At 42.0% G+C, this 27,852-nt stretch overlaps 1 protein-coding gene across 2 annotated transcripts in view; it reads right to left on the minus strand.

Annotated features, from left to right (window-relative positions):
- LOC126428048 (methionyl-tRNA formyltransferase, mitochondrial) overlaps positions 1-12,938 on the minus strand; it is a 56,531-nt gene extending 43,593 nt beyond the window's left edge. For both annotated transcript variants that reach the window (XM_050089925.1, XM_050089924.1), the window contains exon 1: positions 12,339-12,938. In XM_050089925.1, the coding sequence (XP_049945882.1) occupies positions 12,339-12,553 (215 nt within the window). In that variant the 5' untranslated portion in view covers positions 12,554-12,938. The remainder of the gene's footprint in view (positions 1-12,338) is intronic.
- Between the last annotated feature and the right edge of the window lie 14,914 nt (positions 12,939-27,852).

Genomic DNA, 27,852 nt, shown 5'->3' on the forward strand with positions numbered 1-27,852 from the left:
GAAAAATGACATTCCTTACTCCATATTAAGATTGTCTTTAGCACAAAAATGTGTGCATAATGGTGAATCAAAAATTTTTGAGCATTTACCCAGAGATATAAAATGTATGACAGACAACAATCTAAAATTTGATAACAAACTGAGAAAGTTTCGCCTTGACAACTCCTATGGATTTAAGTGTCAGGAAGTCGTTTCTGAAATTATTTGTATGGAGGTTAACCATGTATGGAAGTGAAACATGGACAATATATTTTTATTTTCATTTTCATTTCACCTCATGTTACACTTTCCACCTTCTAATACCATGTCACCCTCACAACACCCCCACAATGACCCCATTAAGTTTTATTTACATTCCCTCCGCAAACATGCCTTCGCCCTAGCCAGATTACGCTCGCATATTTTATTTTCTCAGGCTTGTCTGACATTTGGCATTACCCCCAAAGGCCTCACACTCAAAGTTCCCATCTCTGGCTGCAACCCTTCCTTCCATCAGTCCCTATACCAGTTCCAAACTGAACAATCCATTGCCCTGACCCACCTAATCCTTCACCTACACATCAACTCAGCCAATGAACACACCCGTCAACTCCTATCCTTAATAAAAGTCCTTAATCTTTCCTCTCCCACATCCACACCGGCTGTTCAGAGCATCCTCCTACAGGCCAACCGTAAATTAGAACAGCATGCCACCCTCCACCTCAAAAAACTATCCAATCTCCTGGTTTCCCACCTCCGGAAAGGCAACTCACTCACCCTTCACAACCTTTCCAGCAAACCTCAACCTCCTCTCATTGCACACAAACCCAGTCTCTCCCATCTACTCAATCTCCCACTTCCAGCTCCACTCCCTCCAAAACCTCAAAATTCCGATCAACACAATCTGGAACCACAACACCCCAATTCAGTAGTTAACCTTTCCTCCAAACCTCTCTCCCAATCCGAAACCTCTGTCCTATCCAAAGGCCTCACCTTCAGCCCCACTCCCAGATTCAACCAAACAGCCCTCGTCAAAGATTTACTGTCCTACACTCGTACTCTCTGCTGGAAGTATCACTTTGCCACGAAGAAAAATGATCCTAATCCTACTCCTAATGATCCGACTCCTCAAGACACCATCAAAATTGAACCCTGCCTGGAACAGTTCCGTCCTCCGTCACAGCGGGACCCACCTCCTCTTCCTCAAAATCACCCTCTCCAAACCTTCCAGGAATTTCTGACTTCCAGCCTTGCATCTCAATCCTTCTTAAAAAACCTTAATCCTACACCCAACATCACCACTGCTGAAGCCCAGGCTATTAGATTAGATTAGATTTACTTTCATTCCAATTGATCCGTAGTGAGGAGGTCCTCCTGGATGTGGAACATGTCAGAAAAACAACAATACATGACAAATATTTACAACTAAAACAAATAAGCTAATGTACCATTCCACAGGTCCCAAGTGGAATGATCGTCATTTTTAATGAACACTAAGAGTCATTTTACAAATACTAATGCACTGAATTTAAAATAAAAAACGTTTTTTATTTATTTATAAGGTAATAAACATGTAATACAACTACTGTAATACTTATTTACAATGAACACATTACTGCACTGAAATGGTGCAGAAGTTAGATTATACTTACACACACACACACACACACACACACACACACACAAATTTTCAGTGAACACATTACTGCACTGAAATTGTGCAGAAGTTATGTTGTACTTATATACAAATCAGTTGGTTTTACTAAGAAATTCATCAATGGAGTAGAAGGAGTTGGCCACCAATAAATCCTTTAGGCTTCTCTTAAACTGAATTTCATTGGTTGTTAAGCTTTTTATGGCTGCTGGCAAGTTATTGAAAATGTGTGTTCCTGAATAATGCACACCTTTTTGTACAAGACTAAGTGACTTTAAATTCTTGTGAAGATTATTCTTATTTCTAGTATTGATTCCATGAATTGAGCTGTTGGTTTGAAAAAGTGATATATTTTTAATGACAAATTTCATTAAGGAATAAATATACTGGGAAGCTGTAGTTAGTATCCCTAGTTCCCTAAACAGGCTTCTGCAGGATGTTCTTGAGTTCACACCACATATAATTCTTACTGCACGTTTTTGTGCCCGGAAAACTTTAGCTTGGCTTGATGAATTACCCCAAAAAATAATCCCATATGACATTATGGAATGAAAGTAAGCATAGTATGCCAGCTTTTTCATTTTTATATCCCCTACGTCTGACAAAATTCGCATTGCAAACAGAGATTTGTTAAGACGCTTCAGCAGTTCTGTGGTGTGCTCCTCCCAATTGAATTTATTATCAAGCTGTAATCCCAAGAATTTAACACTGTCCACTTCTTCTATCTTCTTGTCATCATATGTTAGACATATACTCTTGGGACACCCCTTACAAGTTCTGAACTGCATGTAGTGTGTTTTTTCAAAGTTTAGTGACAAAGAATTGGCTAGGAACCAGTGATTAATGTCCACAAATATTTTATTGGCTGATCTTTCTAAGACTACACTTGATTTGCTATTTATTGCAATGTTTGTATCATCGGCAAACAAAACAAACTTGGCATCTGGTAATGTTACTGATGAAAGGTCATTGATGTACTGAAGGCTGACCGATCCATCGTCATTCTTCCGGCGGACAAGGGTTCCACGACCGTGGTACTTGATCGTCGGGAGTATGTGGCTGAGGGACTGCGTCAGCTTTCAGACAACACCACATACAAAGTTTGCCAAGGTAACCCCATTCCCGATGTCCAGGCGGAGCTTCAAGGAATCCTCAGAACCTTAGGCCCCCTGCAAAACCTTTCACCTGACTCCATCAACCTCCTGACCCCACCGACACCCCGCACCCCTACCTTCTACCTTCTTCCTAAAATCCACAAACCCAATCATCCCGGCCGCCCCATTGTAGCTGGTTACCAAGCCCCCACAGAACGTATCTCTGCCTACGTAGATCAACACCTTCAACCCATTACATGCAGTCTCCCATCCTTCATCAAGGACACCAACCACTTCCTTGAACGCCTGGAATCCTTACCCAATCTGTTACCCCCGGAAACCATCCTTGTAACCATTGATGCCACGTCCTTATACACAAATATTCCGCACATGCAGGGCCTCGCTGCGATGGAGCATTTCCTTTCACGCCGATCACCTGCCACCCTACCTAAAACCTCTTTCCTCATCACCTTAGCCAGCTTCATCCTGACCCACAACTTCTTCACTTTTGAGGGCCAGACATACCAACAATTAAAGGGAACAGCCATGGGCACCAGGATGGCCCCCTCGTACGCCAACCTATTCATGGGTCGCTTAGAGGAAGCCTTCTTGGTTACCCAAGTCTGCCAACCCAAAGTTTGGTACAGATTTATTGATGACATCTTCATGATCTGGACTCACAGTGAAGAAGAACTCCAGAATTTCCTCTCCAACCTCAACTCCTTTGGTTCCATCAGTTTCACCTGGTCCTACTCCAAATCCCATGCCACTTTCCTTGACGTTGACCTCCACCTGTCCAATGGCCAACTTCACACGTCCGTCCACATCAAACCCACCAACAAGCAACAGTACCTCCATTATGACAGCTGCCACCCATTCCACATCAAACGGTCCCTTCCCTACAGCCTAGGTCTTCGTGGCAAACGAATCTGCTCCAGTCCGGAATCCCTGAATCATTACACCAACAACCTGAAAACAGCTTTCGCATCCCACAACTACCCTCCCGACCTGGTACAGAAGCAAATAACCAGAGCCACTTCCTCGTCCCCTCAAACCCAGAATCCCCCACAGAAGAACCACAAAAGTGCCCCACTTGTGACAGGATACTTTCCGGGACTGGACCAGACTCTGAATGTGGCTCTCCAGCAGGGATACGACTTCCTCAAATCCTGCCCTGAAATGAGATCCATCCTTCATGAAATCCTCCCCATTCCACCAAGAGTGTCTTTCCGCCGTCCACCTAACCTTCGTAACCTGTTAGTTCATCCCTATGAAATCCCCAAACCACCTTCCCTACCCTCTGGCTCCTATCCTTGTAACCGCCCCCGATGCAAAACCTGTCCCATGCACCCTCCCACCACCACCTACTCCAGTCCTGTAACCCGGAAGGTGTACACGATCAGAGGCAGAGCCACGTGTGAAAGCACCCACGTGATTTACCAACTGACCTGCCTACACTGTGATGCATTCTATGTGGGAATGACCAGCAACAAACTGTCCATTCGCATGAATGGACACAGGCAGACAGTGTTTGTTGGTAATGAGGATCACCCTGTGGCTAAACATGCCTTGGTGCATAGCCAGCACATCTTGGCACAGTGTTACACCGTCCGGGTTATCTGGATACTTCCCACCAACACCAACCTATCCGAACTCCGGAGATGGGAACTTGCCCTTCAGTATATCCTCTCTTCTCGTCATCCGCCAGGCCTCAATCTCCGCTAATTTCAAGTTGCCGCCACTCATACCTCACCTGTCTTTCAACAACTTCTTTGCCTCTACACTTCTGCCTCGACTGACATCTCTGCCCAAACTCTATGTCTTTAAATATGTCTGCTTGTGTCTGTATGTGTGGATGGATATGTGCGTGTGTGCTAGTGTATACCTGTCCTTTTTCCCCCTAAGGTAAGTCTTTCCGCTCCCGGGATTGGAATGACTCCTTACCCCCTCCCTTAAAACCCACTTCCTTTCGTCTTCCCTTCTCCTTCCCTCCTTCCTGATGAGGCAACAGTTTGTTGCGAAAGCTTGAATTTTGTGTGTATGTTTGTGTATCTATCGACCTGCCAGCGCTTTTGTTCGGTAAGTCACCTCATCTTTCTTTTTATATACAATAAATAGTTTGGACAAGAAGAGAATAGAAGCTTTTGAAATGTGGTGCAACAGAAGAATGCTGAAGATTAGATGGATAGATCACATAACTAATGAGGAGGTACTGAATAGAATTGGGGAGAAGAGGAGTTTGTGGCACAACTTGACTAGAATAAGGGATCGGTTGGTAGGACATGTTCTGAGGCATCAAGGGATCGCCCATTTAGTATTGGAGTGCAGAGTGGAGGGTAAAAATCGTAGAGGGAGACCAAGAGATGAATACACTAAGCAGATTTATAAGGATGTAGGTCGTAATAAGTACTGGGAGATGAAACTTGTACAGGATAGACTAGCATGGAGAGCTGCAACAAACCAGCCTCAGGACTGAAGGCCACAACAACAACAACAACAACAACTCCTATTCCGTAGAATTTCTGTTATTGTAATGCGTAGAAGGTTGTGGGTTGAAGTTAATTAACTGAGATCCATGTATCTTTCTTTTCTTTTTGTAAAGACGTTCAGAGTGTAACTGTGTGTACATATTAATTTGTGATGTGAATGTATAATGACTCGTTCCACATTATTACGATCTATTGTGCAAAATGATCCATGGAACACGTTACTAAGTACCTAACTAACTAACCAGTCCAACTGCAGTCCTCCAAACTCTCAACGGGTTCAAGCCACTTATTTAAATATTCAGCTGCACCTTGATAAAATGTATGGACATAGTGTTCAAATTTTATGATCTCAGATGATAACCCTCATTTTCCAGTGCACCATTAATTGATCTGATAGCTGATGTTATGAAACAATCTTTGCCATTGGAAACTAAATTAGATTCAAAATCATTTAACACAGAAATTACTCTACAAATGATAGAGCACAGCAATCAGTCATCGTTTCTTGCAGATTTTATTTGGCAAATCTAGATTTTGGCTAGTGTCGAGCCATTATCAATGAACTATTTCATAGTATCAATGCATGTCAGTTCCCTGTTGTTCGGGTGTCTGTCACAGTTCTTTCAAGACTAGTCAGCTCAAATCCCCTCAGCAGAACTGAAGGACCTGATGAGCAACAGAAATATTATGTCCTTGTGATTTGAGGAATCTGTCATTATTGAAATAAAATTAACTTTCTGTAAATCAGATTCTAGTTGAGAAATGGCAAATGGTTTAAAATATTTAATATAATTGCTTTGGTTTTGCTATGGCCACAAGTAAATTTTGGTTCAAAAGTCCATTGGATAAGTTTAGCAGTACAGTCCACTGATCTGAAAGACTGGTTGTGGTGAACAGTATGGTAAATGAACACTTCTTCAATAGCTGCTAATTTCATATCTTTATCACCAAAACCTATGGTTATAGCATTTGTAGACTTAGAGAAAGCTTTTGACAGTGTTGACTGGAATACACTCCTTCAAATGATGAAGGTGGCAGGGCTAAAATACAGGGAGTGAAAGGCTATTTACAATTTGTACAGAAACCAGATGGCCGTTCTAAGACTCGAGGGGGACAAAAGAGAAGCAGTGGTTGAGAAGGGAGTGAGACAGGGTTGTAGCATATCACCAATGTTATTCAATCTGTATATTGAGCAAGCAGTAAAGGAAACAAAAGAAAAATTTGGAGTAGGAATTAAAATCTGGGGAGAAGAAATAAAAAACCTTGAGGTTTGCTGATGACATTGTAATTCTGTCAGACAGCGAAGAACTTGAAAGAGCAGTTGAACGGACTGGAAAGTGTCTTGAAAGGAGGATATAAATTGAATATCAATAAAAGCAAAATGAGGATAATGGAATGTAGTTGAATTAAATCAGGTGATGCTGAGGGAATCAGATTAGGATATGAGGCAATTAAAATAGTAGACGAGTTTTGCTATTTGGACAGAAAAATAACTGATGATGGTCAAAGTAGAGAGGATATAAAATGCAGACTGGCGATGGCAAGGAAAGCATTTCTGAAGAAGAGAAAAATATTGATTTAAGTGTCGGGAAGTCTTTTATGAAATTATTTGTTTGGAGTACAGCCATGTATGGAAGTGAAACAAGGATGATACACAGTTTAAACAAGAGAATGGAAGATTTTTAAATGTGGTGCTACAGAGGAATGCTGAAGATTAGATGGGTAGATCATGTAACTAATGAGTAGGTACTCAATAGAATTGGGGGGAAGACGAATTTGTGGCACGGCTTGACTGGAAGACTGAATCGGTTGATAGAACACATTCTGAGGCATCAACAATTTAGTATTGGATGGAAGTGTGGAGGATAAAAACCGTAGAGTGAGACCAAGAGAGCAATACACTCAGAAGATTCAGACGGATGTAGGTTGTGGTAGTTACTCGGAGATGAAGAGGCTTGCACAGAATAGAGTAGCATGTAGAGCTGCATCAAACCAGTCTTTGGACAGAAGACCACAAAAACATCACCACCAAAACTTCCACTAAAAAAAAATTTTTCAACACTGTGTTACAAGAAGCACCTGCACATACCATTCTTTTATGTTTTTCACTGTTGTTATGATATAGTTTTTACATCAAACATCTGAGCCAAAAATTATTTTTTAATGTATGGTTATTCCTTTTGTAGGTCCCTCTTAAAAACACACTTACCTCTCAGCAGTGGCGTATTATTAATTTCAAGTATTTTAGCAATTGCAGTTTACAAAAGCTCACGGTATTTTATTATTTTATAAATGCAGAACACAGTACTGTCTTCTACCAAAGCTACAACTGTAATGAATATTTTTGAGTCACTATGAAGAATGTGTGTTTACAGTTTTTGTTGTTGTTGGTGGTGGTGGTGGCATTCACATTAAGCACAAGTGCAGACCAGCACTTGGATTATTGTCTGCAACTGTACTTCTCCATGCATAGTCTCCACACAGTTTCAGGCGTTTATGCGTTGTAAACCAATAAAATTAGAAGTGCTTTGCTTTGTCAGTTGTTAGTATCTAAATTTTTCATCAAACTGGCACTAAACAGGACATTTCAACTTTTGAGAACTACAGTCAACAGCATTTTATGGCAATAAGTACCTACTACAAAAAAAGGGACATTTTGGCGTCCGTTTCTAGCTTTTAAAAAAGATGGGACTAAGACTCAGAAAAAGCAACTGTCCCAGCCAATGAGGGATGTCCGTTCACCTTATATCTGCCTGACTGTGGCTACTGATCATCAACTGTGTTCACTTCCAGAAAACTTTTACACTTGCTGGTACCTGAATCAGGATGATTTCTACTATGCTTGAAAATGTTACTGGGTACTGAACTATTATCAACCCCCCCCCCCCCCCCCCCCCACACACACACACACAAAAACACAATTTGTATTAATCTTTTAATTACTGTATTTTCTTACCATATGTTTATGTAATGTACTGATAAATGGTTATGCTCGCTTCAGATTTGAACATACTTGGGATTTTGATTTTTCTGCCTAATGTTGATACCATATGTTAAACTTGTTCATATTAAAGGTCATTCATTATTATGTTACGTAACCTAGTAACTGATAAAGATTTCTTGTGCTTGTTGCAACTGTTATTAAAGGAACTGGAGTTTAACACTACTTTTGCTGTGTGAGATACTCCCCTGGCCATTCTACTGCTTTGTTCACGGATATCTTACTATGAACCCATATGCAAGTTTATTTTTTTGAGGGTCTTTCATTTTATGCTACTAACCAGTTTCTATGAAAACAAAAATCCTTCCACAGTCAAAACAATACTAGTTTTTAAAGTTCTTGAGTATTACTACTTAGCATTATTTTTGCAAGTATCTCACATACAGGAAAATTGCTAGTAGTTTGTATGTACCTGCCTTCACTAGTATTGTATTTACTGCCCAGACTAGATATACGCAACAAGATTATACTGACACTACCTCTACAGTGGATTGTGATAATGAGCCTAGAAGAATTATATTTGCTATGGGAAAAAATTATGCAGGGACAGGAATGTCAGACTTAATATTTCCACTGTCAGGTATTTAATTGCAAAATCAATACATTAACTACATTTACAGTGAAACTGAAATGTTATCAGCTGTTGTGATTACTGTATGTATGCAAGACACACTGTACTTATAATTTCACTTTGACAATGACATATTTAGTGCATGCAGAGAAATGAAGTTAGTTTTGGGCTGTGTATGAAACAAATAATGTAAAAGTATAAAATTTTGTTAGTCAAATAGGTAATTAAAAGGAAAGTTGTATTAACTCCATGGAGTTATGACATGAAAGTTTGTACTGTTTTATTATGTAGCAATTAAATGAGGAGTGATTTGATGAAATACAGTGAATTAGTAGGCTATAGTGAGGATTACTGTGGAATGAAATAATGATGTGTTAGGGCCTCTTGTGAATAAACATGAAAGTTTGTGACTTATTATGAGCTGTAATAATGTGTTGAAACATAAGATACAGATGCTATGGCTGGATTTTGCTATCACAAAATTTAATGGAGTACATCCATGCGATCATAAGGAAATGTTGGTAAGTGTGTGGTGAAGTAGTCATGTTTGAATCCCCTTATAAATTCGGTTCTGAGCAAAGACAAGTGGAATGATAATTATTTGCTAAACTAACTAATCTGCTTATGAAATGGGATAAAAAAACATCTGACTTAAAAGTTTCAGAACACACAGGTACAGGTTATGGCCATAACTGAAGCAAATTAATGGAAAATTGGGGGAAAGAAGGCCAGCATTATGAGAAATGTAGAGGTACCTATCTAGCAGTAAGATAATGAGAGGTTTACTACTATCACTACCTATTTCATATATTTTTACTGCTTATTGTCATAACTTGTATGTAGAGGCACTAAGCTGTTTACCATAAGAACAGACTTTAACAGAAACATTCATCACTTGTAGATGCTACATGTAATCATGTTTAACATTATCTCATACACACTACATTCCGGTAAACATGCATCCACAGTGACAACCTATCTGTATAATTTTTGTACACATTAAGCATTTACAAAAGAAAAATTTAATGCCAAGCTTTTATTTTTTGTTTAACAAACAATTTTTTTTTGGTACTTGCAGCCCTGCTTACACTTGAGTGCAGCTGTTTACCTTGCCCTTTTATAAATTTTTTGCCAAATTAGAACTACATTTTCACTTAACTATTTTAGAAAAACACAGTTATGAACACTATCTGGTCCTCGTGGTCAATTATGGAACTCAACAGTGAAGCCATCAGATAAGGGGTGATCACAATGAACAAGAACTAGAGGTAGACGGAAGGAAGACAAGATTAAAAATTGGGTAAATTTACAATTACCTAAATGGAAGGCAGTATGACAAAAAATTTGTTGGGAGATCACACAAATCTCTCACTACCTCTAACATCACCGGAAAGGCAGGGCACTCTTAATTAAAATCTAACATCAAGCACAGATGAATAATTTGTAAAAAACACAGTTACTGACACATATTCATTGTTACTACTATATTAATTGAAATGATAAACTTTAGTTTTCCATCATTATGTATTGTAAGATCTGCAAGTATATAACTATTTACTATCTAATAATCTGGATGTAAAAAAAATTCAAAGTTAATGATTCTGCAAACTTAAATGACTGGATATGGTATAATTACACACTGATTAAACATGTAAGATTTTTGCAACACTGTAATCAGAAAAGAAAAAGTTTCTTTAGGCTGCTTGTATTTTACTGGTGAAGAGAACATCACTGAGTTCAAATAATTCATTTATGTTTTAAATACCTAATTTGCTATTTTGACGCACAGAACTTAATTTTCATAATTAACAGCTTTATGCTCACACATCTTGTGGTAAGGAAGACTCGTCGTCGTCCTCGTTATTTTATACCGCACTAATTATGTTCCTCCCGTCATTATTTAACACAATGAAACTAAGCACTATTCGCTACACAGTTTTCCCTTAATTCACAGAACCACACTGACACTTCAATCTGCTGTTCTATTAGCTATTTCTGTGAGCCTCCACTGCGGCTTTTATTTCTCTGCGCATTCTATTTAAGAGGCGCTTTGTGGCGGGCTGGCGTGTGATCTGCCATTCGCGGAATACACGGTTTTTCTCTTTAATGTAAGCCAGGATGTCGGGGGGCAGCGGTTTCGAACAGAAGTTTGCACGACCATCGGTAGCGGATAGTGTGGATGTGGCGACATCCTCCAAGCCATCCACCTCATCCTCACCTACGTCTTCTACATGCCGCGCTGCTGCCATTGGTGCTGCACAGCCTAGCCTGTGGTCTGTAATAGTTCCAGGTCGTTTTACGCTGTTCGCGACTCGTAAGTCATATGAGGATATCTTGGCGCGCCGGTGTGTTTTGAATAATGGTTGCCTAAAATACCGGTAGAGGTCAGGCCTTAACTACCACTGACAACTTCAGCACACAATTACAATGTAGCCACCACGGCACCACCAAATGGCTCAGGGATTCCGTTTTGCTTTGTGTTGTGAGTAGCTTGTTGGCTTCTTTTCTTATTTAGAAATGAGTGAAGAGACAAATCCTGAATCATCAATGGATTCGAGGGAGACGCCCACGATCCCAATGGGGTCGGTGATTCCTATATCCACATGTCAGCACTGCTTTCGCAGATCTACAAACAACGGATAAGGGATGCCAGCCCTGCGAGGAGGAGGCGGAGCTTGTTTCCCCGCGCCGCTCCTATGTGGAGTACCGTCGTAGCAGTAGTACTAAGTACTGTGTCCACACATCCCGCTAGGCCCGGTGACAACATTAACGTATTGTGGAGGGCCGTTTTACATATCACAGAAAACGGCAACTCTAATCATCTATACACCAGAAGTTACACTGACGTCTGATCAAGTCTTCTCTGTGCTTCACTTTTTTGTCAGTCAGCTTATTTCTACATGCGTAAAACGTTGTGAAACACCCACTGACAATTAAGGTCACATTGCCCTCAGAGTCTTGACACAACAGCAATAACAAGCAGTATGCTGGACTGTGAAGCTCATAATTTCACAATTACACGGGTCACCTGTACAATTTTGATACTACACGATCAGTCTGAATGTTAGAAAGTACAAAAACCATGGCATATGGCATAGATTGTTAATGTGCATATAAACAGAAGACAATTTAACCCTAACTTGAATGCCGTTTTCGCAGGCAAGACACGGAAATCTTTGCAAGAACAGAAAGCTGTGTTAGATCACACTTTGTGGTAGGTGTCACGAGAAAAGGAAACCTCTATTGAACGTAATTAAATGGGAAAAATACATTCACGGCTTGAACTTCACCGTAGAATCAGTCGCCCCGTTATTTTCGGTAGATCAATCATTCTCTGTATAAAGAGCTAAAGCAATGAGTAGAACATTGAGTATGTACTGCCTAATAGTGACAGCAAACACTGAAAGTATTAAGCTAAGAACTGTATTGTTTTAACAAACGCGTTAAATGAGATCTGCGAATTACAAGGATTTTTCGTAGTACTGGGTTGTTTAACGGAAAACTAAATAATAATAATAATAATAGTCTTCAATTGACTATCAGTACTTACATTTCATTACAAAGAGCTGTTAAGCTTTCTGCTGAAAAATCATCGGTGCCGAAAAACAAAACATTCCAAGCAGGAGCAATAGGGCGAGTAGAGTATGATCGTACCGTTTGATCACATTTTTTGTGTTTCACACTCACAGATCTAACGCAATGATTTAATCTGTAGCAGAGTTTTTCAGGCAAATTCCGCAGCAAATATGCTTTCAACATTATCATGGTTAAGTACACGAAGTAGTTGTTGAGGTTAGGTTTCCGTGAGTATAAATGTGTTGCAGCTATCCGAGTTCGAGATGCTATTTGTCATTCTTCAGAATCACAACATCCACCGAACACACACGACTACAAAGCAACATGTAAACTTCGAAAACAGTCACACTAAACACAAGGAATCCCATGTGTTGCATCGCATAACTATCAACGTTCCAGATGTGCACTGTGCAGCTTTACTGCCTAGGGTAGTAACACACCAAAAGGGCATCGTACAACCGCCCTCTTTAAAAGTCAAATTTAATGGATACTTGCTTTCAGTTTTTCTATTTTCTTTCGCTTAGAAATTGCTGAGCACAAATATTTACTCTGGCAAAAAACACCTGGGACATTACGTTCAGTCAAACAAAGGAATTACGTATGTACATGTTGTCTATACTGTGTGATGTGACATTTGAAAATCTGGTAGCGCTATTTTTGTTCGCTATACGCGTCTATTTATTAAACACGCTGTGTTCAATAAGATAACTCTTCCTGGTTATGACTGTACGAACACAAGTAGCTCACAAATTCTACACCAGCAACTGCCATTGATCCTCAGTCCAATTACCCAGCCAAGAAGAAAAAAAAGAAATAGCTCCATATTGTATAATACTCACAACTGCCGGTTCTGCATGTACATCCATGCTCTGCAAACCACTGTGAAGTCTATGGCAGAGGGTACGTCCAGCTGACCAGTTATTAGGGTCTCTTCCCATTCCATTCACGTATGGAAAGTGGGAAGAATGATCGCTTAAATGCCTCTGTGTGTTCTGTAATCAATCTAAGCTTGCCCTTACAATACCAAGGGAGTTGTGTATATTCCTAGAGTCATAAGTTAAAGCCAGTTCTTGAAACCTCGTAAGCAGACATTCTCAGTCTATCTTACAGCGTCTTCCAGTTCCATTCCTTCAGTATCTCCATGACATTCTTCCTTTCCCACAGGTCAGATACACCTGTGACCATTCATGCTATCCTTTTCTGTTGGTCCTCTTTGGCATTGGTCCCACACACTTGAGCAATATTCTGGAATGAATTGCATGAGTGATTTGAAAGAAATCTCTTTTGTAAGACTGACTGCATTTCCCTTGTATTCTACCAACTAAAATCTGCTACCTGTTTTATCCATGACTGAGCCAATGTGATCTTTCCAATTCATGTCCCTAGAAAGAACCAGATGTTTGCACAAGTTTACTGATTCCAACTGTGAGTCACAGATATTATAGTCATAAGTGTACTACGTTTTTTCGATTTATGAAGGGCACTGTTTCACATTTTTGAACATGTAAGTTGCCAGTCTTTGCACCACTTTGAAATCTTATCAAGATCTGACTGCAGATTTGTGCAGCTTCTTTCAGACAGTATTTCATTATAGATAACAGCATCATCTGCAGCAATTCTGAGGTTACTATTAATCTAAAGGCTGCAAATTCAAATAAATCTTTAGGGATAACAGTAATGAATATGTTAAATTGGAACAATCACATCGAAAACATTGTGGGAAAAGCAAACCAAAGTCTGTGATTTATACGCAGATTGTGTAAAAAGTTTAACAGGTCTACTAAAGAGACTGCTTACACCATAATTGTCTGCTCTGTTCTGGAGTATTGCTGTGCAGTCTGGGATCCGCATCAGATGGAACTGAAGGAGGACATCGAAAAAGTTCAAAGAATGACAGCTAGTTTGTATTATCACAAAATAGGGGAGAGAGTGCTATGGATATGATGGATGTGATACATGAATATGGTTGGTAATCATTAAAACAAAGATTTTTTTTTCATTGTGGCAGGATCTTCTTGCGCACAATCAATCATCAACTTTCTCCTCCAGTTGCGAAAATATTCTGTTGGCATCCACCTACAAGATCACTGTGATAAAGTAAGAGAAACTGGAGCTCACACAGAAAGATTTAAGTGCTCTTTTTCCTGTGCACCATACGAGAGTGGAATGGTAGAGAAATAGTGTGAAGGTGGTTCAATGAAGCCTCTGCCAGGCACTTAATTGTGAATTGCAAAGTATCACATAGATATATATTAATACTGTCTGCAAACTCATTAATGTACAATGTGAACAGCAAGAGATCCAAAACATTACCCTGGGGTACATCTGAAGTTTACCTCTACATCTCTCAATGACTCTCCATCCAAGATAACTTTCTGCATCCTCCCTACCAAAAATTTTCAATCTAACCACAATTTTCTTTTGATACTCTATTTGATAGCACTTTTGATAATAAATGTAGATGTGGTACTGAGTCAAGAAACACTGCATCTAACCAACTGATTTGATCCATGGTTTTCAGTATGCCTTTGAGAAAACTGCAGGTTAGGTTTGACATGATTAATGTTTGTGAAATCTATCCTGGTTGGCATGGAGGAGGTCATTCTGTTAGAGACATCTCATTATGTTTTAGCTCAGAATATGTTCTAAGATTTATGTCAAGGGTGTTGGAAGTAATTTTGTGGACCACTTCTGTACCCTTCTTCTAGATGAATGTGACCTGTGCTTTCTTCCAACTACTGGGTACAGTTTTTTGTTCAAGGAATTTATGAAAGATTCTAATTAACAAAAGGACTAAGACAGCTGCAAGTTTGATGTAGAATCTAATAAGGATTCCACTGGGCCCTGAGGCTTCATTTAATTTCAATAATTTCAACTTTTTCTTTGTGCCGTTGACATTAATATCTACTTCACTTATCTTTTCAGTGGTATGAAGATTTAACTGGAAGAAAACTCCTAGGTTTTCCTTTATAAAAGAACATTTGAAAAAAAGAGTTAACCATTTCTGCTTTTGGTTTGCTACTCTCAATTTTACTTCTTGTCTTGTCCATGTGTGACTGGACACTAACTTCTGTGTCACTAACAGCCTTTACACACGAGCACAATTTCTTTGGGCTTAGTTGAAGATCCTTTAACAAATTCTGCTAAGGTAGTCATTGAAGGCTTCACACACCGCTCTCTGGACAGTCAAACACGTTTCATTTAACATCTCCCTATTTGTAGTCCTATGCTTTGTTTTATTCCTATCATGCAGTAGTCTTTGTTTCTTTAGAAGTTTCTTTACAGTGACTCTATACCACAGAGGGTCACTCCCATCATTAACTGTTATACTGGGTACATATCTATCCAATGCATGGTCAACTATACTATTAAACTTGAGCCATAGTTCCTCTATATACCCCAGTCCTGTCATTGAGATATGACACTGCTATATCTTTGTCTAGTTTGGCGAACATATAAATCTTTCTACTTGTTTTAGTTGCCCTTTCTACTTTGTAATGCATTGTTGCTATAACTGCTTCATGGACTGGTACGTGTTTCAATGTGGACATCCTCAAAAAGCCACGTTTGTTTGTTGCCATTAGATCTAAGATATTTTCATCATGACTGGAGTTCCAAACTATCTGTTGTTAATTTTCAGAAAAAAGCATTTACTAATCTTTCAAAAGATGTCTTGCATACCTGCCAGTAACAAATCTATAATTATACCAATTCATTTTTTGATAATTAAAGTCTCCTCCAATGATTACAGTATGATTGGGGAACTTACACACAAGTGAACTGAGATTGTCTCTAAAGCTTTCAGTTACTTCAGGAGGTGAGTCTGGTAGTCGATAGAAGGTTCCAATTATAAATTTATGTGCATCATTGATACTGTGTCTTACGTAAACATTTCTGCATGCAACTTTGATTTATATCTTGGTGGATTTAAGTTTCTTGTCTACTGTGACAAATTAACCACTTCAGTTCCCCATTTGCCTATACATTCAGTATATGTTTAAATTTCTGTCCTCCCCCCCTCCCCTTCATCACTTTTCCAGAACATAAATAAAATAAAGCACCTCCTGACAAAAGCTACTCCTTATGTGAGACCAGCCCATATCATTATAAATATACACTTTAGTCCAATCTCATCCTAATCCAAAATGCATGCAAATAAAATCCCTTTTGATGAAATCCAGAAGCGTATCAACATATTCCAGGTGATCCTCCTCTCCAAATCCTGATTTCCTCACTTACATTTCATGTCCTATTGAAAATATCACCAATTACCATTAGTCATCCTCCCATTCAGCATATGCAGTGGACTCCATCGAGAAGGACAACATTCAGCAATATGGAATGAGCCAAGATATACACGGGAGTCCAAAATTAAAGCAACAAACCACCATTTCCCTGTTCTGTGTCTAATTCGTGATATAATCACAGAAACTGTTAACAGATGTCAGTATGATCGTGTTCTGCACAGAAGATAATATTCCGGTAAATGGACAACCATGCTGACGATGTCATCAAGGCACCTATCAAACAGTGTAGTGTTTGCCAGGTAGTCCACACCCACAAACACTGTGTGCAGTCACAGATGGTACAGTATGGCACAGAAAAGATGCCTACCAGCCTCTCTGTGGTGGGGGGCCACAGGAAAATGAAAAAAGGACAGTCACAAACTTATGTGGCCTGATGGCTTAATGTGAATCGTTCTGTTGTTTCTCGAATGTGGTTTATTGTTGGAGACCTGCTGTATTTGTACTCTGATGCATCTTCATGGTCAAAAAGTGAGCCAATGTTCTTTTCACAGATGAGTTCCAATTTCATCTGTAGAGTGATTCTTGATGGATTCCCATCTGGAGGGAATATGGAACATGATTTCAGGACCCAAACATTCTTGAAAGAGACTGATATCAAGGAGAGTCTGTAATGGTGTGGTCAGGGATTATGTTGGCCACTCGAACACATCTTCATGAAATTGTATGGGTGAATAAACTAGGTGTAACTGCTGTCAGGTATCATGAGTAAATCATGGAACTTCACGTGCAGTTGTTAGATATGCAGTGGGCACAGACTTCCTGTTGATGGATGATAATGCTTGTCGTCATAGAGCACGAGTAGTTGATGTTTTCTTGAAAACAGAACAAGTTATAAGCATAGTGTGGCCTGCTCGCTCTCCCAATTTTAATACCATATAGCATGTCTGGGATGCACTGGGGAGATAGGTTGCATCACATCAACATTCACTAACCATTCTCTAAGACTTTCGAACAGTTCAACTGGAAGAAAGGACATTATTACTTCAGCATGAGACTAATGAATCATTCACAGGATGCCAAATCATTGTCAAGCCTGTATTGCTGGCATAGGTGGTTACACCCCACACTGAGCACATTAACTGGTAGTCAGAATGTGTATGCAAATCCATTAAGTTGGAAAAAATGAAGAACATTTTTGTCTACCATTATGCATGTTGCAGTTGTTTACACTCTGTATTCTTTACATTGTTTCTAATTTACTATCACCTGTTTATACCATTTTGTGGCAAAATAAATGCAACCTTGCAAAATTTCCTTTTTCGCTATAATCTTTGACACCAGTATACATTAACACACACTTGTTTAACCCATACCTCTTGAAGATTCTCAGTTATCACGACATCCTCTACACGTCATTGTTATCAAAGGTGTTGGTCCTAATATTACAAACCAAGAAATTGAGACACTCATCTCAAAATTAGAAAACCCTTGCAGATCTGCAGCTATCCAAGACCTATTTATCTAATCAGAATATTTATGGAATCATCTACCATTACTCACCATCTTATTTGTAATGTCACATCGATTATTGTCATAAAGGTAGGGTCAAACATTCATGAGGAACACCCAAGTACAAGAGTTGGCAAAAATGCTAAACATATAATTGTAATTTTACATAAACTAATAAAACAGATACAGGTGACCCCACTGCAAAAATTCCCTTTCCATATACAATTCCGGAGGTGGTTCTTTGTGTGACAGTTGAGAACAAAGTCTTTTAGCTAAAATTAACTTTTCCATCTGGTCTAGATAGCTATAGCTGTAGTAGACCCTGAAGTATTTATGGAAGGTCTGAAGAAATATCTCCCACACTTGAGACTATTAATATCCTGGTGCTTGACTACCGAAGTATTCATAACAATATCCCAGATTTTGAAACATTACTAAAAAGTAATGAAGCTAACATAATACTGGGTATCAAACAACAGAAACGACAGGTTGTAATATCAGCAATATTAAGAAAAAAGATAGACTGCTAAAAAAAATGGGGTCTCACATGTTTTGGCCTTTATGTGTTGGTCCCCTGCAAGGTTTGACCTCCATTCTTCAAACTTTTCTGAAGAGCGAGCCAATTGGGGAAGGGAGCCTTACGTGGTGCATCGTGTCCATAGTGCATCGAGATCTTTAGCCCCCTTTCTCATCGTCGCATTGCAGTCCCGCTCATTCTCCATCTCTAGGGTGAGGATACATTCCTGGGTGCAGTTTCCAGCACGTACTATGCAGTGTCACATTTGTGCCGATGATAACCATCGACTTCTTTGCACCTGATATCCAGCACGCTAGCCAGGCTGTTGTGGTGGTGCTGCCATGTACCCTGTTGGTTGTACCCCCCTGAGAACACAGGCATCACTCTGCTGATGCCTGCACCGTTAAATCTCCACATATGCCAAGGAGTAGATGCCCATCCCCTGGGGCATCGGGACTCCCAGCAAGGGCCATCCTGCCAGGTGGTCCTTGCTGTGGCTGGGTGGCACCCGTGGGGAGGACCCTTGGTCGGAGTGGGTGGCATCAGGGCATGTGACATCCAATGAAGTGTGGCACATCTTCTCTTGCTGGTGGCCAACCACCAGCAGTCTCTAAGCATTCAAGGGCTCAATTCAATGCACAGAAGTATGACCTCAAATCATTCCCCTCCCTGGCCGCACCCTGGGAGGAACAAAGGCTAAGGATGGCAGTGAAGCTTATTCCCTCCGGTACCTAGTAAGTACGAAAGCTGATGGGGAGTCTTTCATGACGATGAAGCCTCAGTTCTTTGGGCAGCATTTAGAGGAAGAGTTTGGGGAGGTGGAGGGCTTGTCCAAAATGTGCTCTGGGTCAGTTTTGATAAAAACAGCATCCTCTGCCCAGTCACGGGCATTACTTGCTTGTGACAAGTTGGAGGACGTTTCTGTTACCATCACGACTCATAAAAGCTTAAATATGGTCTAGGGTATTACATTCCACAGGGACTTTCTTTTGGCAGTCTCATGATGAGCTGCACGCCAATTTAAAGCAGCAAGGTGTTCATTTTGTTCGGCGCATTCATCGGTGTCCGAGGGATAATCACGTTGCCACTGGTGCCTTCATCTTAACCTTCGAGGGTGATACATTGCCTGAGAAGGTCAAGGTGACGGTCTACCTCTGTGAGTCAGGCCCTATATCCCTCCCCCGATACGATGCTTTAAGTGCTGGAAGTTTGGCCATATGTCTTCCTACTGTACTTCCAGCCTCACATGTCGAGATTGTGAATGTCCATCACATCCCAATACTCCAAGTGCCCCACCTCCCATCTGTGTCAACTCCAGAGAGCATCATCACCTTGCTCGCCGGACTGCAGGATTTTACAGAAAGAAAGGAAAATCATGGCATTTAAGACCATGGACCAACTGACCTACACTGAGGCTAGGCGGGAGTTTGAACGCCTCCATCCTGTTCATATGCCCTCCTCTTATGCCACTGCTACAACTGTTCTAGTCCCATCAGCTCCACCTGCTCCAGTCACCTCTCAGAGCCGGAAGACTACACCCCCTACCCCTTTGATGGTGGTGGTTGGGGGGGGGGGGGATTCCCTCCCTGTTGCTCCTGCACCACCTGCTTTGGGAGCAACAACCCCCCAACCATAGGGACGTCCGTCCCCGCTTCTAAGCCAGAGAAGTATCCAACTTCTTTGGCTGCTCTCACACAGATGGGGTCCCTTGGGTCCCTCCCTTCCCAGGTTTCCACTAGTGGGAAAGATGATGCCCACCAGTAGCTGAAGTGCCCCAAAGCAGCTGGTTATAGGGCTTCATGATCCTCCTCAGTCCTGGAGACTGAGTCAGTGAAGCCCTCCCAGCCAGAGAAACCCAAGGAGTAGCGGGGAAAGTCCAAGAAGGAGGCCTCTAAGACCAAGGAACTTGCGGTGGCACCCACATCACCACTACCTACAAGCTCAGCGTCTGAGGATGAGGTGGAGATCCTGGTGTCCGCTGAGGATGTGGATCTCACTGGGCCCTCAGACACAATGTATATCGACTCATCAGGAAATCAGTCAGTGGCAGCAGGTGACCCTGAGGCATAAACCACCTCATTGAATGTTCATTGCCTTCCCAGCCTCATGATCATATTATCCTCCAGTGAAATTGCGGAGGTTTTTTCCAGCACCTTGCTGAGCTCCGACAACTTATCAGCCTTCACCCTTTCTTCTGCATTGCTCTCCAGGAAACTTGGTTTCTGTCGATGCCAAACCCCCACCCTCTGTGGCTATTGGGGTTATTATAAGAATTGGGCAGCTTTATGCAAGGATATCTGGTGGTGTCTGTGTCTACGTCCTTAACTCTCTTTACAGCGAGTGTGTCCCTCTTCAAACACCTTTAGAGGCTGTCACTGTTAGGGTGTGGGTGCCTAAAGTTGTTACTGTCTGCAGTATCTATCTTCCACCAGATGGTGATGTCCCACAGCATGTATTGGCTGTGCTGACAACCCAACTGCCGCCACCTTTTCTGTTACTGGGCGACTTTAAGCCCATAACCCATTGTGGGGTGGATTGGTGGCAACAGGCCGAGGCACTGTCATTGAGCAAGTGTTGGCACAGCTTGACCCTTCTCTCTTAAATAATGGTGCCTCCCCACATTTCAGTGTGGTGCATGGCGCGTACTCAGTCATAAACCTTTCAGTATGAAGCCCTGGACTTCTACCATCTGTCCAATGGAGTGTTTATGATGACGTGTACGATAGTGACCACTTTCCGATCTTTCTGACACTGCCACAGTGTTGCTCTTTTGGGCGCCTCCCCAGATGGGCCTTGAATAAGGCTGATGGGACTCGTTTGCCTCCATTGCCATTATTGAGCCTCTTTCTCATTACACCATTGATGTGGTGGTTCACACGATAACCACTGACATCATTTGTGCAGCAGAATCTGCAATTCCCTGTTCTTCCAGGTCCCCTCAGCAGAGGACTGTGCCTTGGTGGACACCAGAGATTGCTGAAGCAATTAGAGATCACAGGCGGGCCCTCCAACGTCATAAGTGGCACCCATCACGGGAGCACCTCATTGCCTTTAAGCAGCTCCATGCCCGGGCCCAACACCTTATTAGCCGATGGAAGCAGGAGTGCTGGTAAAGTTATGTCTCCACCATAGGCATCCGTACCTCTCCATCGCAGGTTTGGTCCAAGATTAGGCGACTCTATTGATATCAGCATACCTGGGCTTTCCCTGAATTGAGCAGTCTGTACTGAATCAGACACAATTGCAGAACTGTTAGCAGAACATTATGTTCAGAGTTCCACTTCTACGAATTACCTGTTGGCCTTCCGCTCCCTGAAAGAGCGGTTGGAACGTTGGAGCCTTTCATTCCATATGCGCCACCCCGAATCGTACAGTGTTCCATTCAGTGAGTGGGAATTCCAAAGTGCCATAGCAGCTTGCCCTAATATGGCTCCCTGGCCAGATCACATCCACTATCAGAAGCTCAAACTCCTCTTAGTGGCCTGCTAGTGACACCTCCTAGACCTTTTCAACTGTATCTGGGTTGAAGGTGAGTTCCCATCACAATGGCAGGAAAGCATCATCACACCAGTGTTGAAACCTCGCAAGAATCCACTGGATGTGGTCAGCTACCACTCCATTAGCCTCACCAACATTCTGTGCAAGTTGCTCGAACACATGGTGAGTTGGAAGCTGAGTTGGCTACTTGAGTCTCAGGGCCTTCTGGCTCCGTCTCAGGGTGGGTTCTCTAAGGGCTGCTCTGCCACCGATAATCTGGTCTGCCTGGAGTCTGCCATCCGCACAGCATTTGCCCGCTGTCAGAATCTGGTTGCTGTCTTTTTTTGACATGCTGAAGGTGTACGATACATGGCGCCATCATATCCTCACCACACTTCATGGATGAGGTCTTAGGGGCCTGCTCCCGATTTTTATTCAAAATTTTCTGTCACTTCATTCCTTCCATGTGCAAGTTGGTTGCTCTCAAGTCCAGGAGAATGGGGTCCCACAAAGCTCTGTCTTGAGTATCACCCGCTTTTTAATTGCTATCAATGGGCTAGCTGCAGCTGTGGGAACTTCCGTATCAGCTTCTTTGTATGCTGATGACTTTTGCCTGTACTAGCTCCGCTGGAATTGCAGTTGCTGGACGGCAGCTGCAGGGCGCTATCCGCAAGGCACAGTGTTGGGCCCTAACATGTGTCTTCCAGTTTTCGGCCACCAAGACTTCCATCATGCATTTCTGCCAGCCTCACACTGTTCACCCTGAGCCACAGCTTTATCTTGACGGTGAACCTCTTGCTGCGGTGGGAACGTAACAGTTTTTGGGATTCCTTTTTGATACCCAGTTGACTTGGCTCCCTCACATTCGGCAGCTTAAAAAAACATGCTGGCGGCATCTTAATGCTCTTCATTACTTGAGTCACACCAGCTGGGGTGCTGATTGGTCTACCGTTCTATGACTGCATCACGCGTTGATTCAGTCCCGTCTCAATTATGGGAACCTGGCTTATGGTTTGGCATCACCTTCCATGTTGTGGTTGCTTGACCCCCTACTTCACTGCCCTACTTGTGGAGGCTGGTGTCCCTCCATTGCGGATCCGGCGCCAACGCCTACTGGCCGCTTATGCTGCACATGTTTGTAGCTAGACTGGGCATCCAAATTACCGTCTCCTATTCCCCAACTCGGTCATCCATCTTCCAGACCAGTGGAACCAGTCAGGGTGTACAATCACAGTTCGCGTCCAGTCTCTTCTCTCTGGGTTTGAGTTTTTCCCTCTCCCACCTCTTTCCTAGGCCCATTCACATATACCCCTGTGGTGTGTGGCCCACCCATGCCTTCAGTTGGATTTGGCACAAGGCCCAAAACACTCCGTCTCTCCTGAGGCCCTCCGCCGATGCTTTCTTTCCATCCTTGTCGCGTTTCATGGCTCTGATGTAGTCTGGACTGATGGTTCAATGGTTGCTGGTCGAGATGGTTATGCTTTTATTCTTGGGGATCAATCTGAACAACACTCATTGCTGGATGGCTGCAGTGTTTTCACTGCAGAGCTGGTAGCCATCTCTCGCACCGTAGAGTACATCCGCTCCTGCCCAGGTGACTCCTTCGTTATCTGTAGTGACTCCCTGAGCAGTTTACGAGCTATCGACCAGTGTTTTCCTCACTCCCATCTGTTGATGGCTATCCAGGAGTCCATCCATATTCTTGCCCACTGTGGTCGCTCTGTGGTTTTTGTGTGGACAGTGCGTCATGTCGGCACCCTGGGTAATGAACATGTTGACACGCTGGCCAAACAGGCTATCAGTGCACTGGTCCTGGAGATGGGCCTTCTGGAATGTGGTCATTTATTGCGCCGCAAGAACCCACCTCTACGTTGCTGTGGATCAGTGTTGACAATGGTTCACATCTTGTTGGCCTGTCCACTTTTAACTGCACCGAAGCAGATATTTGCGATGCCTGATACACTACCTGCACTTTTAACGAATGACACTGCAATGGCAGGCTTAGTTTTGAGTTTTATTTGTGCAGGGGGCTTTTATCACTTGATCTGAGGGTTTGACTCTTTTTTTGTGTTGAGTTTGGCCTTTGGTCTACGGTTTTAGATTGGGGTTTTTAGTGTGTCTCTTGGTAGTTAGCTTTTCCTTTTTTTTCCATGATCGGCCAACCACTGTAACACTCTGTGTGTTTTTAATTCCTCTTTTCTGGTCTTTGTCTATGTCTTTATTGTTTTGTGTCATCCCTTGTCATCTCTATTGCTTGATTTTCTTCCTTATGGGTGTTTCATGGCCATGGAAAAAGGGACCGATGGCCCTTGCAGTCTGGTCCCTTCAACCCCCACAAACCAACCAAACCATAGATTGCTACTCCTCATAAAGTTGACACTTTGAGCTGCAGATAGCCACAAGGAAAGGTAGTTACACATTTAGCTTTCAGCCACAGCTTTCTTTTGAAAGAAAACATGCACAACATCATACAAGCAAGCATATCTCATGCACACAAGACTGGTGTCTCCAGCAGCTTAGCCCTGAATGCATCTGTCAGGTTGAATGAAACTACCAGTCAGGAGTGGGGCAGGAAAGGGGGTAGATATCAGGGCACAGGCAGGGTGAGAGAAGAGCACTGTCTGCTGGAGCTTACAGGGACTAGATGAAGGCGTAGACTGTTAGGCACAGCACTGGGAGGCTGTGAGGCATGGAGGTGGACAGGGGCTGGCAGTGTAAGTGGAAAAGGAGAGCAGCATGGGAGGGGCAAGACAGGCAATAACATTGGCAGAGGGCAGCACACAATGAGGGTGAGGGAGTGTGAAAAGAGAGGAGGTGATAGGACAGAGGGGGTGGAAACTGACGGATGGAGGGTGTGGCAACAGTAGGTTGCTGTAGGTTGAGGCTGGGATAATTTCAGGAGCATAGAATATTTTTAAGGATAACACCTGTCTGTGCAGTTCAGAAAAGCTGACGATAGAGGGGAGGATCCAGATGGCCTGGGTTGTGGAGCAGCCATTGAAATCAAACATATTATCTTCAGCTGCATGTTGTGTTACATGGTGGTCTACCATGCTCTTGGCCACAGTTTGGCAGTGGCCATTCATCCTGGTGGACAGCAGGTTGATAGTCATACCAATATGAAAAGCTGTGTACTACACATAGGAAACATGGCAAGTATGTGAAATTGAAGGCAGTAGTCAATATACATAAAAAAGATAGGCTAATGGGAAAAGGAGATACTGTAAACCTGGCAGTGAACAAAAGCACCATGAGCCACTGGACAAGCCATCTGTCATTATCACAACAAGGTTGTGCAAACTTGTCTGATATCCCACGTGCTGGTGCACACAGCTGTAACTCCTGAAATGTTGCGGTGTGCAGGCTCTCTCATTTGAGGTGATCGATAGATCATAATCAAACACCTCGCTGCTCAACTGGACATTTCCATTGGTAGTGCTGGCACACTTGCTCACAAGTTGGAGCAATAAGAGGTGTGTGCCCATTGGTTTCCTCACCATCTAACAGAAGATCATAAACAGTAATGAAGGACAATCTGTGCTGAATTGTTTGTGTGACTCAAGGCTCATCGTGACAATTTTTTTGTCGAACATCATTACAGGTGATGAAACATGGCTTCATCACTTCAAAACAGAAACAAAACAGCAATCCATGGAGTGGTGCCACAGCACTTCTGTGATGTCCTCCCTCTCAGTGCAAAGCTCAAGTCAGAAGTGTATTGTGCAACGCTTAGAAAATTGTAGATATTACTTCAGTGTGTTTGTCACCAAGAAACTGCAAACAAACTTCTCCTTCTCTATGGCAAAGCAAGGAATCACACAAGTCTGTGCACCCAAGAGGAACTCACAAAACTTCATTGTTCTTCCTCATCCACCCTACATCCCCAATCTTGCACCTTCTGACATCCACTTGCTTGGCCCAATGAAGGATGCACTGTACAGGAAGCAGTACATTGATGATTGGGAGGTTATTGATGCAGCAAGATGTTGGCCTCATCATTGACCAATGGAGTGGTACCATCATAATACACATACTTGTTGTACTAATTTGTGGTGAAATTATGAAACTGAAATAGACTGATCATGTATTCTCAGCCACAGGTAAAGCAGGTGGCAAACTTCAGTCAGTTGTAGGATACATAGAAAATGCAGTCAGTTTGTTAATTAAATTGCTTATAAAACACTTGTATCACATCTTAGATATTGCTAGAGTATGTGAGATCTTTACCAAATAGGACTAACCAGATATATTGAATGATACGAAGAATGCTGGTACAGACAGTCATAGTTTTGACTGACACATGGGAGAGCTTCACAGAGGTACTGAAAAAACTGAACTGGAAGACAAACAGCAAAATACCTAAGAAAAATCTATTTGCAAGGAAGAAACAGTATTAAGTGAGGAATCCAAGAATCACTTATGCATGGATCAAGAAGACAAGATTAGGCAAATTACAGCACACAAGAGACATTTAAGCATTCATTCTTGGTATGGTTGATACACAAATGGAATGAGAAGAAGCCTTATAAGATTTGGAATGGAAAGTACCCTCTGCCAGGCACTTCATAGTGATTTGCAGACCATAGATGTATATCTATATCTACATCTACATTCATAATCCACAAGCCACCATATGGTGCTTGGCGGAAAGTACCCTGCACCATTTCCTTTCCTGTTCCACTCTCAAATAGAGCAGGGGCAAAATTACTATGCCTATACTTCCTTATGAGCCCTAATTTCTTGATGTTATCTTCGTGGTCTTTATGTGAAATGTGCATTGGTGACAATAGAATCATTCTGCAATCAGCTTCAAATTCCAGCTCTAAATTTTCTCAATAGTGAGCCACCAAAACAACATCGTCTTCCCTTCCGTTTCAGTTCCCGAAGCATCTCTGCAATACTTGCACGTTGTTCAGACCTCCCAGTAACAAGTCTAGTAGCCTGCCTCGCAACTGCTTCAATGTCTTCCTTCAATCTGAACGTGGTGGCAATTCTAAACACTCAAGCAGTACTCAAAAATAGATCACACTAGCATCTTACATGCAGTCTCCTTTACCGATGAGCCACACTATCCCAAAATTCTCTTCAGAAACCAATGTCGACCATTTGCCTCCACTAACACAGTCTTCACATGTTCATTCCATTTCATATCACTTTGCAATGTTACGCCCAGATATTTAAAGGATGTGACTGTATCAAGAAAGAAACTACCAATGCTGTATCTGTACATTATGCATTTGTTTTTCTTACTCACCTGCATTAACTTGCATTTTCCTACATGTAGAGCTAGCTGCCATTCATCACACCAGCTAGACATTTTGTCTAAGTCATCTTGTATTCTCCTACAGCCACCCAACTTCGACCACAGCATCATCAGCAAACAACTGCAGATTGTTGTCCACCCTGTTTGCCACATCATTTATAAATATAGAGAATAATAGTGATCCTATCACACTTTTCTGGGACATTCCTGACAATACCCTTGTCTCTGATGAATATTTGCCATTCAGGGCAACATACTGGGTTCTATTACTTAAGAAATCTTTGAGCCACTCACATACACTATGTGATCAAAATATCCAGACACCTGGCTGAAAATGACTTGCAAGTTTGTGGCACCCTCCATCGGTAATGTTGGAATTCAATATGGTGTTGGCCCACCCTTAGTCTTGATGACAGCTTCCACTCTTGCAGGCATACGGACAATCAGGTGCTGGAAGATTACTTCGGGAATGGCA

The sequence above is a fragment of the Schistocerca serialis genome, chromosome 12, assembly GCF_023864345.2.
Source record: "Schistocerca serialis cubense isolate TAMUIC-IGC-003099 chromosome 12, iqSchSeri2.2, whole genome shotgun sequence".
NCBI classification, from domain to species: domain Eukaryota; kingdom Metazoa; phylum Arthropoda; class Insecta; order Orthoptera; family Acrididae; genus Schistocerca; species Schistocerca serialis.